The sequence below is a fragment of the Ranitomeya variabilis genome, chromosome 7, assembly GCF_051348905.1.
Source record: "Ranitomeya variabilis isolate aRanVar5 chromosome 7, aRanVar5.hap1, whole genome shotgun sequence".
Lineage (NCBI taxonomy): Eukaryota > Metazoa > Chordata > Amphibia > Anura > Dendrobatidae > Ranitomeya > Ranitomeya variabilis.
The window spans coordinates 7968034-7982750 of NC_135238.1; the positions used below are offsets into that span (position 1 = coordinate 7968034).

The 14717-nt window shown below is 45.8% G+C and overlaps 1 protein-coding gene across 3 annotated transcripts in view; it reads right to left on the reverse strand.

Annotated features, from left to right (window-relative positions):
• Positions 1 to 10142: 10142 nt before the first annotated feature.
• LOC143785136 (serine/threonine-protein kinase dkf-2-like) overlaps positions 10143 to 14717 on the reverse strand; it is a 372992-nt gene continuing 368417 nt past the window's right edge. For all 3 annotated transcript variants that reach the window (XM_077273814.1, XM_077273815.1, XM_077273813.1), the window contains 2 exons: positions 12785 to 12892; positions 10143 to 11174 (listed from right to left, as the gene is read on the reverse strand). In XM_077273814.1, the coding sequence (XP_077129929.1) occupies positions 10731 to 11174; positions 12785 to 12892 (552 nt within the window). In that variant the 3' untranslated portion in view covers positions 10143 to 10730. The remainder of the gene's footprint in view (positions 11175 to 12784; positions 12893 to 14717) is intronic.

Consider the following 14717-nt stretch of genomic DNA (forward strand, 5'->3'; position numbering starts at 1 on the left):
CTCGGGGTAACTCTTGACTCTGCCTTGTCCTTCAAACCGCACGTTCAAACTCTTGCCACCTCCTGTCGCCTCCAACTCAAAGATATTGCCAGAATCCGTCCCTTCCTCACCCCACAATCTACTAAGACTCTTGTGCATGCCCTCATCATCTCCCATCTCGACTACTGCAACACCCTCCTCTGTGGCCTCCCCGCTAACTCTCTTGTACCGCTCCAGTCTGTCCTCAACTCTGCCCCGGCTAATCCACCTCTCTCCTCGCTACTCCCCTGCTTCTCCTTTCTGCAAATCCCTCCACTGGCTCCCAATTCCCCAACGAATCCAGTTCAAACTACTAACACTGATCTACAAAGCCATCCACAACCTGTCCCCTCCCTATATCTCTGAACTAATCTCCCAATACCTTCCCTCACGTAATCTCCGATCCTCCCAAGACCTCCTACTCTCCTCCACACTTATTCGTTCCTCACACAACCGCCTCCAAGATTTCTTCTGAATATCCACCATCCTCTGGAATTCCATGCCTCAACACGTCCGACTATACACCACCCTCGGATCCTTCAGACGGAACCTGAAATCTCTTCAAGAAAGCCTACAGCCTACAAAAACCGAGCCGCCGCCTCACCACCGCCAGAGCCCCCGCCTCACTACCGCCAGAGCTGCTGCACCTCCGACCTTTTGTCTCTTCCCCACTATCCCATAGAATGTAAGTCTGCAAGGACAGGGTCTTCTCCCCTCTGTACCAGTCTGTCACTGTAAACTTGTTTACTGTAAATGATATTTATAACCCTGTATGTAACCCCTTTTTCATGTACAGCACCATGGAATTAATGGTGCTATATAAATAAATAATAATAATAATACCTTCACACTACCAGTAATGGTCAGTATTTGCATCAGTATTTATAAGCCAAAACCAGGAGACAATCAGAGAAAAAGTATAATAGAAACACGTCACTTCTGTATTATCACCTCTCCTGGTTTTGGCTACAAATACTGATGTAAAATACTGACCAAATACTGTGAGACCAGAGTGTAAGGAGAATATTAGCAAATAACCAGATAGTGATCAGCAGTGGTGCATTCTTCACAGCGACCACTAGAGGGCAGCATAGTAAGCCCAAATGTCCATCACATGGAAACAAAAAGTTTGTGATCGGTTCTAAAGTTATAAATTCCTGGAATTGATTTACAAAAGTGTCTTAGAAAACTGAGCAATTTATCATTTACTTTCTTATACTTTTTGCAAACAATTTTGAAAACTATTAAGAAAATAGATGCCGTTAATATATTGGTAAATGTAAATTACCGCAGAGTAACAAGATGTAGTAAAAGAAAATACTGGTGTGAAGTGAAAATGTCATTAGAAAATCTGAGACCAAGGGTCTCATAAAACCATGCATCTTATGACCCTACTGATAAGCCTTCATATGGAGTGACTCCATTCCTGCAGATCAGCACGATCACCGCTGCTGCTAATCTCCCTCCACATATCCCCCCCCCTCCAATAAGGATATTATAATGTACCTCAGCTCATGTCCAACGTCTCGGAAGGAATCCTGCAGGATGAGGGACCCCCAGAGCTGGTTTCTTGGGGGCAGGGGATATTCCTTCAAGATGTGAGGATCAACTGGATTCTCTGACTGTCCGTGTAGAAATCACAAGGATCTGCCTCCTCCGAGCTGCATGTCATCATCATCGTCATCAGTAACATAGCGCTCATCATTCTTGCCGCTTATAGAAATGAACGCGGCCTGTGGTGATAGCGTCTCCTGTGTCTGAACATGTCAGGAGGGAGGAGACCAGGTCTAATGTGCTGAGATCAGGAGGCAGAAGCAAGAGAAAGATGCAATAATGCCCGGAGAAACAGCCGAGAATACCAGTATATGAGTGTATGGATAAGCAAAGGAAAAAGGTACTCTCCTAAAAAACAAACATCATTCCTTGAGGACAAAAGCGTAAATAACGTGACTTCTCCAGTGGTGGCTGCATATATATGTATGTAGTGAGCCAGTGGCGTATCTAGGAGGAGCAGTCGGGGCATGTGCCCCGTGTGCAGCCAGCAGGGGGGCGCAGTCGGACCGCCTAATTCGGCGGTCCGCAGTGTCTTCCCCGGCGGCTGCATTCTGCCGCCCCCGGTCTGGGAGTCAGCTGTTCTCTGTGCCGACTGTCAAGCTGACAGCCGGCACAGAGACGCTGCAGAGTGCCGGCTCCCAATGTGTGCAGAGGTGGAGGGGAGCCCCTGCAGAGTGGCTGCTGCAGGCAGGGAGAAATCCCTGCAGCTCCACTGCCCAGCAATCTGTCTTCCTGCTTCCTCTCACACAGATGTGCCGCTGGATGACGTCATCATTCAGCGGCCGGCTGTGTCAGAGGAAGGCGATGAGATGCTGCGGCAGAGCGCGAGGAGAGGTGAGAGGTGTGTGTGAATGTGCGTGTATGTGTGAATGTATGTGAATGTGTGTGTGAATGTGTGTGTGTATGTGTATGTGTGTGTGTGTGTGGCTCAGTATTGGGTGTGTGTGTGTGCCGCGCTGCAGGGGAATGTGCAGAGAAATGAATGGCGTGTGTGTGTGTGGGGGGAGGAGAGGGCAATTATGGGGCTGACGGGGAGAGAGCAATGATGGGGATGGTGGAGGAGAGGGCAATGATGGGGCTGATGGGGAGAGAGCAATGATGGGGATGGTGGAGGAGGACAGGGCAATGATGGGGCTGACGGGGAGAGAGCAATGATGGGGATGGTGGAGGAGGAGAGGGCAATGATGGGGCTGACGGGGAGAGGGCAATGATGGGGCTGACGGGGGCATATTTCCTTGGGGGGAAGGGGGGGGGTGCGCCAAAATGAATTCTTGCCCCGGGTGCCAGAAACCCTAGATACACCTCTGTAGTGAGCTTCTCCTAGTGATGACTGCATGAATCTGTATGTAGTGATCTCCTCCTAGTAGTGACTGTATAAATCTGTATGCAGTGAGCTCCCTCTAGTGGTGGCTGTATAAATCTGTATGTAGTGAGCTCCTCCTAGTGGTGACTGTATAAATCTGTATGTAGTGAGCTCCTCCTAGTGGTGACTGTATAAATCTGTATGTAGTGAGCTCCCCCTAGTGGTGACTGTATAAATCTGTATGCAGTGAACTCCCCCTAGTGGTGGCTGTATAAATCTGTATGTAGTGATCTCCCCCAGTGGTGACTGTATAAATCTGTATGTAGTGATCTCCCCCAGTGGTGACTGTATAAATCTGTATGTAGTGAGCTCCTCCTAGTGATGACTGCATGAATCTGTATGTAGTGATCTCCTCCTAGTAGTGACTGTATAAATCTGTATGCAGTGAGCTCCCTCTAGTGGTGGCTGTAGAAATCTGTATGTAGTGAGCTCCTCCTAGTGGTGACTGTATAAATCTGTATGTAGTGAGCTCCTCCTAGTGGTGACTGTATAAATCTGTATGTAGTGAGCTCCTCCTAGTGGTGACTGTATAAATCTGTATGTAGTGAGCTCCTCCTAGTGGTGACTGTATAAATCTGTATGTAGTGAGCTCCCCCTAGTGGTGGCTGTATAAATCTGTATGTAGTGAGCTCCTCCTAGTGGTGACTGTATAAATCTGTATGTAGTGAGCTCCTCCTAGTGGTGACTGTATAAATCTGTATGTAGTGAGCTCCTCCTAGTGGTGACTGTATAAATCTGTATGCAGTGAGCTCCCTCTAGTGGTGGCTGTATAAATCTGTATGTAGTGAGCTCCTCCTAGTGGTGACTGTATAAATCTGTATGCAGTGAGCTCCCTCTAGTAGTGACTGTATAAATCTGTATGTAGTGAGCTCCCCCTATTGGTGGCTGTATAAATCTGTATGTAGTGAGCTCCCTCTAGTGGTGACTGTATAAATCTGTATGTACTGAGCTCCTCCTAGTGGTGACTGTATAAATCTGTATGTAGTGAGCTCCCCCTAGTGGTGGCTGTATAAATCTGTATGTAGTGAGCTCCTCCTAGTGGTGACTGTATAAATCTGTATGCAGTGAGCTCCCTCTAGTGGTGGCTGTATAAATCTGTATGTAGTGAGCTCCTCCTAGTGGTGGCTGTATAAATCTGTATGCAGTGAGCTCCCTCTAGTAGTGACTGTATACATCTGTATGTAGTGAGCTCCCCCTATTGGTGGCTGTATAAATCTGTATGTAGTGAGCTCCTCCTAGTGGTGACTGTATAAATCTGTATGTACTGAGCTCCTCCTAGTGGTGACTGTATAAATCTGTATGTAGTGAGCTCCCCCTAGTGGTGGCTCTATAAATCTGTATGTAGTGAGCTCCTCCTAGTGGTGACTGTATAAATCTGTATGTAGTGAGCTCCCCCTAGTGGTGACTGTATAAATCTGTATGTAGTGAACTCTTTTATTATAAAAATACAAAACTTACATTAAATAGCAAAAATCAAAACCCCAGCAAAAGCAACTGTCCGAGTCCAACATTACCCCCCCCAGTCCAAAGCAAAGTCCAAGTCCAGCATAACTGCCCCCAGTCAAAGCAACCCAGCAAAAGAAAACAAACTGCCTTCTTCTTTCTCAGAGAAGCTTCCGCCATCTTTCATGTTTTCTGTCCTTTACTCGTCTTTTCACTTTTTGATCCATCCAGATCTCCTCCTCCCCAGGTTACCTCACCCAAGGAGAGAAGAAACATTTTATTAATACACACGCACATACACACTTCATACCAAACCTGACAAAGAAAACTCTGGTCCATCGCCCAAAAAGAAACATTATAGCCACCTGGCTTAAACACACCTATCTAAATCACACACACACACAAAAAAATATATATTTTTTTTCCTTTTTCCACAGCAAACACAACTATAAACAACCTACCACCAAACCCACACAATACAAAAATAAGCTCACCGAGTAACTCATAACCTCTTGCTTACAGGTGCATTAACCCTGTAAGCCACAGGATCATCACCTTACAATACAATGCTACATAACTCTATATTACAACACTTACCCAAAGCCAGGATTGGTGCCTGTAAGCCCTATATCAATAATTCACTTCTGCAAAACAAAAATCTGATAGTGAAAAGCCCCAGCCCGCCACCGGGAAACCGGAGATGACAGGCTTCTACCCTAGCAATCCTTACCCTACCAGCCGTCCCTACCTATCTAGACATCTGCCCCTATTTATCTACCTACCTTTCCCTGTCTCTCCCTGCCTGACCCTACTACCCTACCTAACTCACCGCGTGCCTATCTAACTGTCCCTGGGCTGTCCCTATCCTGTCCCTAACTATCTGCCTGTCCCTACTGAAGCTATCTACCTGTCCCTATCATTTACCGGCTTATCTAAGCCCTAGGTACATTAAATGAGAACCCTCTCCAGAGAAGAGAGGCCCTCGCTGCACCCAGCCTGTCATACTCCAGAGAGCGCACCTTCACCAGGCCACCCAGAATGTTCCTAACAACCTCATCCCGGGGGAGGATTTTCTGCTGAGTTGACACTAAGCACCGTGCGTTCCACGTGTAAAACCTGACGACTAAACTGACTAAAAATAAAGTGCCCCGATCTCGGCCACCCAGGGATCCGAATGCCCTATACGCCCACTCCGCATAGGAAAGGTGTGCCAGCCGAGGCCAGCCTATGGAAGCACCCACCCTGTTGTAGACCCCTGTATTAAAAGGACACTGAAGGAGGAAGTGCTCCATGCTTTCCAGTGTGTCGCAACACCCCTCACGGGGACAACCCCGATCATCGGAGTTCCTACACTTCAGGTTGTCCCTTACATACAGTTTCCCATGGAAGCAGCGCCAAGCCAAGTCCCAAAACTTCAAGGGGACCTGTGTAGAATTCAATAACCTCAGCCCACCCTCCAGATCCCGACTTGGGCAATCTTTGAGCACCGGAGGTTTCAGGAAATGGGTCAACAGGACCCTCCTGTCAAGGAATTTCCTCAACATGGTCCTGATCTCCCACATTCCCAGACCCCATCGGCGGATCACCTTCAGAACCGGGGTAGCGTAAGCCGGGAGATGCCCATGCGGTGTGCGCAGGTCCTTCACTTGCCCTCCTGTCTCCCATTCCTGGAAGAAGGGTCGAAGCCATCCCCTGCAGGAGAATACCCACGGAGGAGCCCTCTCTGACCAGAGGTTGGCGATGTTAGTCTTGACAAAAGTGTTTATTAGAAACACCACTGGGTTGACCATACCCAACCCTCCTAGTCTCCTTGTGCGATATGTGACCTCCCGCTTGACTAGGTTCAGCCTATTTCCCCATAACATCTGGAAAAACAGGCTGTAGACCCGTGTCCAGAGTGGCTCTGGCAACATGCAGACACTGCCCAGGTATATTAACAAGGGTAGCAAAAAACCCTTAACCAGGCTAACCCTTTCCCTCAGGGTCAAAGACCAACCCTTCCATTGGTCCACCTTCTGGGCGGCGATCTTAAGTATGCCCTCCCAATTTTGCTGGGGGTAGTCCCCAGGGCCAAATTCGATGCCTAGGATTTTTGCCGATGCCTGGGGCTCTGGAAGAGTGTCCGGGAGACCAAAACTAGGGTCTCCCCCTCCCAGCCAGAGACTCTCACACTTTTCCTGATTAATTCTGGACCCAGAAGCCTCCGAGTAGTGATCAACCTCAGACATGACCCACTCCGCCTCCTTACCCGAGGACACAAAAAGGGAGACGTCATCGGCATACGCTACCACCCTCAGAGTGGCTTCTGGGGCCACCTGGTCCATCCTGACTCCCGCCAACGGCCCACGCACAATCCTCCTTAAAAGGGGATCTATCGCGAACACATATATCAGCGGGCTCAATGCAAAGCCCTGGCAGACCCCAGACCCAACCTCAAAAGGGCGGCCAGACCAACCATTCATGAGCAGGAAAGTCTCTGCCCCCGTGTACAAGATCTTTAGCCAATTTACAAACCCCCCAGGCAGACCGTACCTCAGAAGGACGGACTAGAGGTAATCATGGTTAACCCGATCAAAAGCCTTCGCCTGGTCTAAAGACAGCAAGTACCCCTGTGACCTGCCCTGCCCTGCTCCACTGCCTCTCGGACACCGAGCACAGCACTAAACGTACTGCGGCATGGAACAGAGCAGTGCTGGGCCCCAAAAAGGAGCCGGGGTGCAAACTTCACCAGCCGTTTGAACAGCACCTTTGCCAGAACCTTCCGGTCCGTATTGAGAAGCGCTATGGGACGCCAATTCTCAATACGGGACGGGTCCTTACCCTTTGACAGGATAATCAGGGCCGACTGCCTCATTGACCGGGAAAGAGCGCCCGAGGAGAGACACTCGTTAAATACCTCAGTCAAGAGAGGGACCAAGGAGTCCCTAAAGGTCTTATAAAACTCGGATGTTAAGCCATCCGGACCTGGCGATTTCTTAGGCTGAAGCCCATCAATGGCCAGTCGCACTTCCTCTTCCCTGATTGGTTCTGTCAAAACGTGAAGCGAGGGGTCATCCCCTGGCTCAGGGATGGCCTTGGCCAGGAAAGCCGACAACACGTTCCGATCCAGATCCCTCTTCCCCAAGAGGTGTGAGTAGAAAGATCTGATCACCTCCAGGATCCCTGATTTGGATCTGTTCAGGGAACCCGTATCGTCGACCAAACCTGTCACTACCTTACAACTCACTGACATCTTACAGTTTCTGTAGGGGTCAAGCGAGCGATACCTCCCGAAATCCCTCTCAAAAACCAAAGATGAGTGCCTATCGTACTGACACCTCTTGAGTAAAGACTTCACTCTGGAGATCTCCTCACGGTCACCTCCAGCCGAGATGAGATGGTACCTGCTCAGGCTCCTGAGGCTCGAGAGCTGGCAGAAGAAACTCGCAACCCGATCCTTTGAACATCTCCCACCACTCTGACTTATCGCTACAGAGATCCAAAAGCGGTACCTGGCTCTGAAGAAAGTCCTCAAAGGATTGTCTTATCTCTGCTTCTTCCAAGAGGGACAAATTCAGCTTCCATAGTCCCCTTCCCATCCGAGGGGTTTCTGAAACATTCAGAGAAAAAGAAATCAGACAGTGATCGGAGAACTCCACCTCAACAACGGACACTGCTGAAGAGATGGCTTCCTCCTTTAAAAAAAAAACCTGTCTATCCTAGACCTACAATTACCTCTATGAAAGGTGAAACCACAGTGACCTGGGGTGTGCCGGATGTGGACATCCACCAGGCGAGCGTCACTAGCTATGCTATTAAGAGTATTACTATCATAAGCCAGCCGGTTAATGGAGCCTCCCCTATCACGAAGCCTTGTGACAGTGTTAAAGTCACCTCCAAAGACCACCTGCCGACTCGTAAAAAGATAGGGCTTAATCTTCAGGAAGAGACATTTACGGTCCCAATTTTACTGCGGACCATAGATGTTAATGAGCCGAAGCTCCTGTCCCCTCATGAAGATGTCTAAGACCAGGCACCTCCCCATTTCTACCTCGATAACTCTCCGGCATTCAACCGATGCAGTCTTAAAAAGGACTGCCACCCCGCTACACGGCTCGGCCGCAAGAGACCAGTACGAAGACCTGCACCTCCACTCGCTCTCCGCTTTGCGTATGGCCCCCATATCCGTAAGCCTGGTCTCCTGCAAAAACAAAATTTCAGCCCCAAACTGGGTGAGAAAATCAAAGGCCGCAAATCTAACCACATCAGACTTTATACTAGCGACATTAATGGTCGCCAGAGTCAACGGGGTGGGTGCCGCCATCATGAGTGATCAAGTTAGATAATAATAATTTTATATTAATTTTATTTATATAGCGCCAACATATTCCGGGGAATGAAGGTTATGTAGGTCAATGACCTATAGTTACCTTCAGTCGCGGTGATGCGCCCTCTGCTGGATGTCCTCATATGACGTCGAGCATGGGAAAAAGTTCCCAGGCTGCAGTTCATGAGGACATCCAGCAAGGGCGCATCACCGCGACTGAAGGTCATTGACCTACATAACCTTCATTCCCCGGGGTTTTATAGGCACAAGCACAGCTGCATTATAGCAGAGCTCCTGCCTGTAAAATATTTTAACCCCTTCAGATGGATTTACATCGTGGGACGTTACAGATCTACGGAAGGTATGTATATTGTTGGTTTATTATTTTTAATTTGTTACAGAGCGAGGGTCTTCAGGTGGACTGAGAGAGCAACAAAATATTACAACAACCTGTGTGTTTATTTCATTAAAATACTTTGCAATATTGTGTGTGTGTTTTTTTAACCATTTCATACAATTGGATTAATAATGGATAGGTGACATAATTGACGCCTCTCCATTATTAATCTGGCTTAATGTCACCTTACAATAGCAAGGTGGCATTAACCCTTCATTACCCCATATCCCACCGCTACAGGGGAGTGGGAAGAGAGTGGCCAAGTGCCAGAATAGGCGCATCTTCCAGATGTGCCTTTTCTGGGGTGGCTGGGGGCAGATGTTTTTAGCCAGGGGGACCAATAACCATGGACCCTCTCCAGGCTATTAATATCTGCCCTCAGTCACTGGCTTTACCACTCTGGCGGAGAAAACTGCGCGGGAGCCCATGTCAATTTTTTCCGCGATTTAACCCTTAAATTTAATAGCTACAGCGCCGACATTTTGAACATACACACTACTAACATTAGTAGTGTGGAATATGCAAAAAAAAGGGGGATATGACATGGTTTACTGTATGTAAACCACGTCTCATATCATGTCGGGTTTAGGCAGGAGAAATGAAAAGCCGGCAATTGAATTACTGGCTTTAGGGTTAGGGGTAGGGTTAGGGTTTGGATCCCTTTATCACCTTGATGGTAGGGGGTGGCTTATCAGTGTGTATTCTTGTTTTTTTCTATTGAAACGCATGCGTTTAAAACGCAACCAAACGCATGTGCTTAAAAACGCATGCGTTTACATAGACAGCAATACGTTTTTTTTGCCGCAAAAAAAGCATGCGTTTTTAATGTTAAATATAGGGAAAAAAAACGCATGCGTTTTTTTGTGCTAAAACGCAGCGGCAAAAAACGCAAATGTGAAACCAGCCTTACACTGTGCCATACCTGGTGTTCAGAAGGCTCCTAAATCTGAGCTGCGGGACCATAAAATCCTAAAGAATTTCCTTCGAGCAAATGATTTACTCTTTACTGGTGATTAAAAAGACGAATATTAATGTGCACAAAAGAGATCAAAGTTCAGTTTGTAATTTAACATTTATTGTAAAGTTCAGTGATTGCTTTTAGTGAGAGAATTTTCTACATCCAGAGGATATTAGCAAACAATCACTCAATGCCAGGAGCTTTCCATAAAGCTTCACATTCATACATCAGCAATATCTAATGCTCTAATGTAAACGTTCCATATGCCGTTGTGAACAAGTCCACAATGTTAATGATTTCTCTAACAATTCCCAGAATTATTGATGGAATCTACATCTAGTCATGTCCATCCTTCATAAGACACAACATTGTGCTCACAATGACTCTTTTGATTGTTAGAAAGAAATAATAAAAGTCAAAGGAACATAATGTACTGTAGGCTTCAGAAACAGATAATGCTTTCCAAACCCTGTAATTGTGGATGTCGGGCTTACAATAGAAGTGATGCACACAAATTATTACAATTTCTCACTGTTAATAGTTATTCGTTAATATCCAGATTTTATATTCATTGAGATTTTCAATAAAACAATGGCTTTATTTTCAATTGATTTTTACATTTTTTTAAATTATTTTTTCTCATTTAAATAAAAGATTCTTTTATCATTTCAAAAATGTTTACAATTATAGATCAAGAATATTTAAATCCCAATGGCAGAAACTTAATTGGCATTATCTTGACCTCTTTCATTGCGGACAGCATGGCGTTGGCTGTCAGACGTTGTTCAGGTTTAAAGGACATACTGCCCTTAATAATAGAATCCACATTTTTGGGCAAAAAATCCAATGTGCGAGGCAATTTATTCTTTCTGATTTGCTCATTCATCTCTTCCAGGTGTTCCCACGGTAGTCGATTAGTAAACAGTTGAACAAATGTGGCACCGACAGACCACATGTCTGACATCTTGGTCGAACGAGATAGTCTGTTCAAGAATCGCTCAGGGGCCATGTACAGATAAGTCCCACCTCCTTGTGGTCCAATCCTCTCAGACCTTTCCATCGTAGAGTCGATTGTGATGCGAATATTGGCCGCTCCCCAGTCCGTGAGAAGAGCCTTTTTGGTTTCCTCTTTGATCTAAAGCATAAATATTATTATTATTATTTTTTTTTTATATAGTACCATCAATTCCCCATGGCGCTGTACATGAGAAGGGGTTACATACAGGGTTATAGATATAATTTACAGTAAACAAATTTACACTGACGGACTGGTACAGCAGAGAGAGGACCCTGTCCTTGTGGAGTTACATTCTACTGGTTGTTGCCATCATGGGTTTTATATACACGACTGGTTGTACGGTTTTTACAATAGGCTGTGTGGTGGAGAAACAGAACTATTGTGTCAGTGCTACTTTTTCTCATGTTTTCTATTGTTCCAATATCTCACGTGTTGAGGGTTGGGGTAGGTGTACTAGCATCACCAGCTACTGTTACATCGGAGGAACCGCAGAGTAATGTCTCCTGAAGAAAGTTACAAGACCTTAAGCGGTATATAGAATAAAGAGTATTGGAGACGGAAAATGACTTTGTCTTTAGAAAGTAATTAATGATGGCTGATGAGACTTTATCAATAGAGATGGACAAATCCAAACAGTAAAGTTCGGGGTCCGTACTGAACACCAAGTGTTTGGGCATGGACCCCGAACACGGATAGCTCCCCGAACATTAGGTGTTTCCCATGCTGTCATCAAGCTTTTTAAAGCCAGTAACAGTCACACTGCGGGCTCACGCTGACACCTGACAGCATGGGCCTGCAGAGATCTGACCGGCGGTAACAATTTACTGGCAATCAGAGCCCGTATTTCCTTCACTATCATGCAAATGACAGCGTGGGAAACCCGGCAGAGAGAAAGTAGTGATAAATGTGTGTATGGCGCTGTGCTGCACTGAGTGGCAGACTTCTGCTCCTAACAAAATCTGCTTGGGAGGGACTCAAAGGATAAACCTACCCGTCACCAGTGGGCACTGACAGAACTTGTGAGCCCAGCTCCTGCCTATTTCTTGTGATTTGTTACTTCATTACTGAACAGAAATGTATATAATGGGAAGAAATCTGTTATAGAGAAATATAAAATAGAAAGAGCCGAGCAGGTCAGTCCTGAAAAGAGAGATGACCCCAGCTTGTAACAATGTGTCATCCCCAGTCTGCCTCCATGGACCATAATGTAACTAGGCCTCCATTAGCATTCCTTGTCTTGCATCTGGTGAAGGATATGTATGTCTTTGTTCCTCTCTGCAGGGTTACTCCCTTATACACAACTTTACAGACTGGCATGAGACTGGGCTTCAGGGTCCTTCTTTCACTCTTTGAATTTAATGTACCAGGTGTTTAAGGGACTGGGATGTAAGTATCTCTACTCAACCAGGGGACTGATCCCAAGAGGAAGGTAAAAAAGGGAAGACACATGTTTAGGTTCTGGTTGTTGATACTGTGTCTTGGAAGTGCTGTGGCCAGATCCTGGTGCCACTACTTGGACTATTAGAGACTGGGGATCATCGGCCACCTGGTATTGTGTTGACTTGCCTACACTGCTGGCTTTGAGGAACTATTCTAAAGACCAATGTTTTATTTTCCTTTGAACTGGATTGTCAGGTGGCGCCCCTGGATTTTTTTGGGGTTGTTTGATTGTTCACAGGTCTAATGTCTGTGCCTGCTTTGTCACACACCCTGTCACACCAACTTACAAGGATATTCCCAGGTTTTATATCTTGATGGATGATGTTTCTGGAATGAGCATAGTCCACTGCCGACAGTACATCCAAGCACACGGATATTTTATCTGCTTCAGACAACTGGGAGATACAAAAGACAAAGCAGAACGTGAACAGATTGTGCCTCACAGATATGTACCCAAGAAGGGGACCATATAGCCAAAATTTCACAATTATCCTATTACTTTATAATTCCCTACACTCAGTTACATAAGTAGTTGTTTCCAACTGACACACATAAGTTCCGCACAATTTATAATTCGGCACCAGCTCCTCGTATATCTGTCACCACCCTGATGATGGGTATCCCGGGGTTGGGGGCTCCTTCCCTATCCCTAAAGCTAGAATCACCCTCGCTATCACTGCTCACCAGATTACTTCTAATGGTGAGGATACCAGGGCCACGTGCCTTGCTAAGCTTCTAAACCAGCCCTTATCTGTCCCCTCCCCAACCAGTGAAGTGGGGAGTTGTAGTGTATAAAAATACATAAATCAGACTAACAAGGGAAGATGGACGTAGATAAATAAAAATACCAATCATACCAAAATGCACTCACAAACAACAGAGTAGAACACCGGGAAGTAAAGGAAGGAAAAAACAAATAGGAGAGATTATAGATATGCACACAGATGAATGGTCAAGCAACAGTCTTTGGAATATCATACCAAACACCTCCTTAAACAACCGGCTCATCCAACTCCAGAACCAGAAATTGTGCAACTAACACTGACAATCTCAGATCAGATTGCCAGAGGTGAGTATATATAGCAGAGGGGAGTGTCCAACACTGAACAACTGAGACCATCAAAGCAGGAAATCTTCATAAGTTCTCAAATGAGTAGAATAACCCTTGCACTTCTAGAGGAAACCTGCAACATTTCATATGATGGTGAAGTGCTAATAATCTGTGCAGGAGTGCATGAAAATTATTTAGATGTGAGAGTCTTCAGTGGTTGATACCTTTTAATGGCTAACTGAAAAGATGGTAACAAATTGCAGCTTTCGAGACTACGCAGGTCCCTTCATCAGGAAAAGACTAAAGCAAATTCTGAAGAATCACATATTTATGCACAATACTGCTCAGAAACAATGCCATAGATAAGACAGGTGACGTGAAGCAGAATTATCATGTGAGAGGGATAGACATAGATATTGGAACAGTTCATAGATAAGGAAGTCTTAATGTTTTATGATCCTCAGAATGGGTCTGGTTCTGTGTTGTGATGACCCCAGAAGGTCTGAAGAGGAAATTCCTTAAAGGGACTCTGTCACCTGATTTTGGAGGGAACAATTTTCAGCCATGGGGGCGGGGTTTTTGGGTGTTTGATTCACCCTTTCCTTACCCGCTGGCTGCAATATTGGATTGAAGTTCATTCTCTGTCCTCCATAGTACATGCATGCACAAGGCAATCTTGCCTTACGCAGGCGTGTACTATGGAGGACAGAGAATAAACTTCAATCCAATATTGCAGCCAGCATGCAGCCAGCGGGTAAGGAAAGGGTGAATCAAACACCCAAAAACCCCGCCCCCATGGCTGAAAATTGTTCCCTCCAAAATCAGGTGACAGAGTCCCTTTAATTGATGTAAAAAGACATAAATCCATGAGACACATTCATTCCTGCACTGAGCGTGTCAAAGGTCGTCATGAGTTTATACTCACAGATTCTTATGTCTTTCTGAGATCTGAAATTACCTTTTAAAACAAATAATTTCATGTCCATGATGTTATGACTGAGGATACAAAAATGTTTTGCTACCGGCAGATTAATTATTTTTTCTCTTATTGTGTGACGATGAGAATTCATCCTTTTTCTAGGTTTTTGCTGTCTCCCCCACATACAGACCCCCAGCTGGACATTTAGTACAAATAATTAAATACACCCCATTAGTACATGAAATCAGAC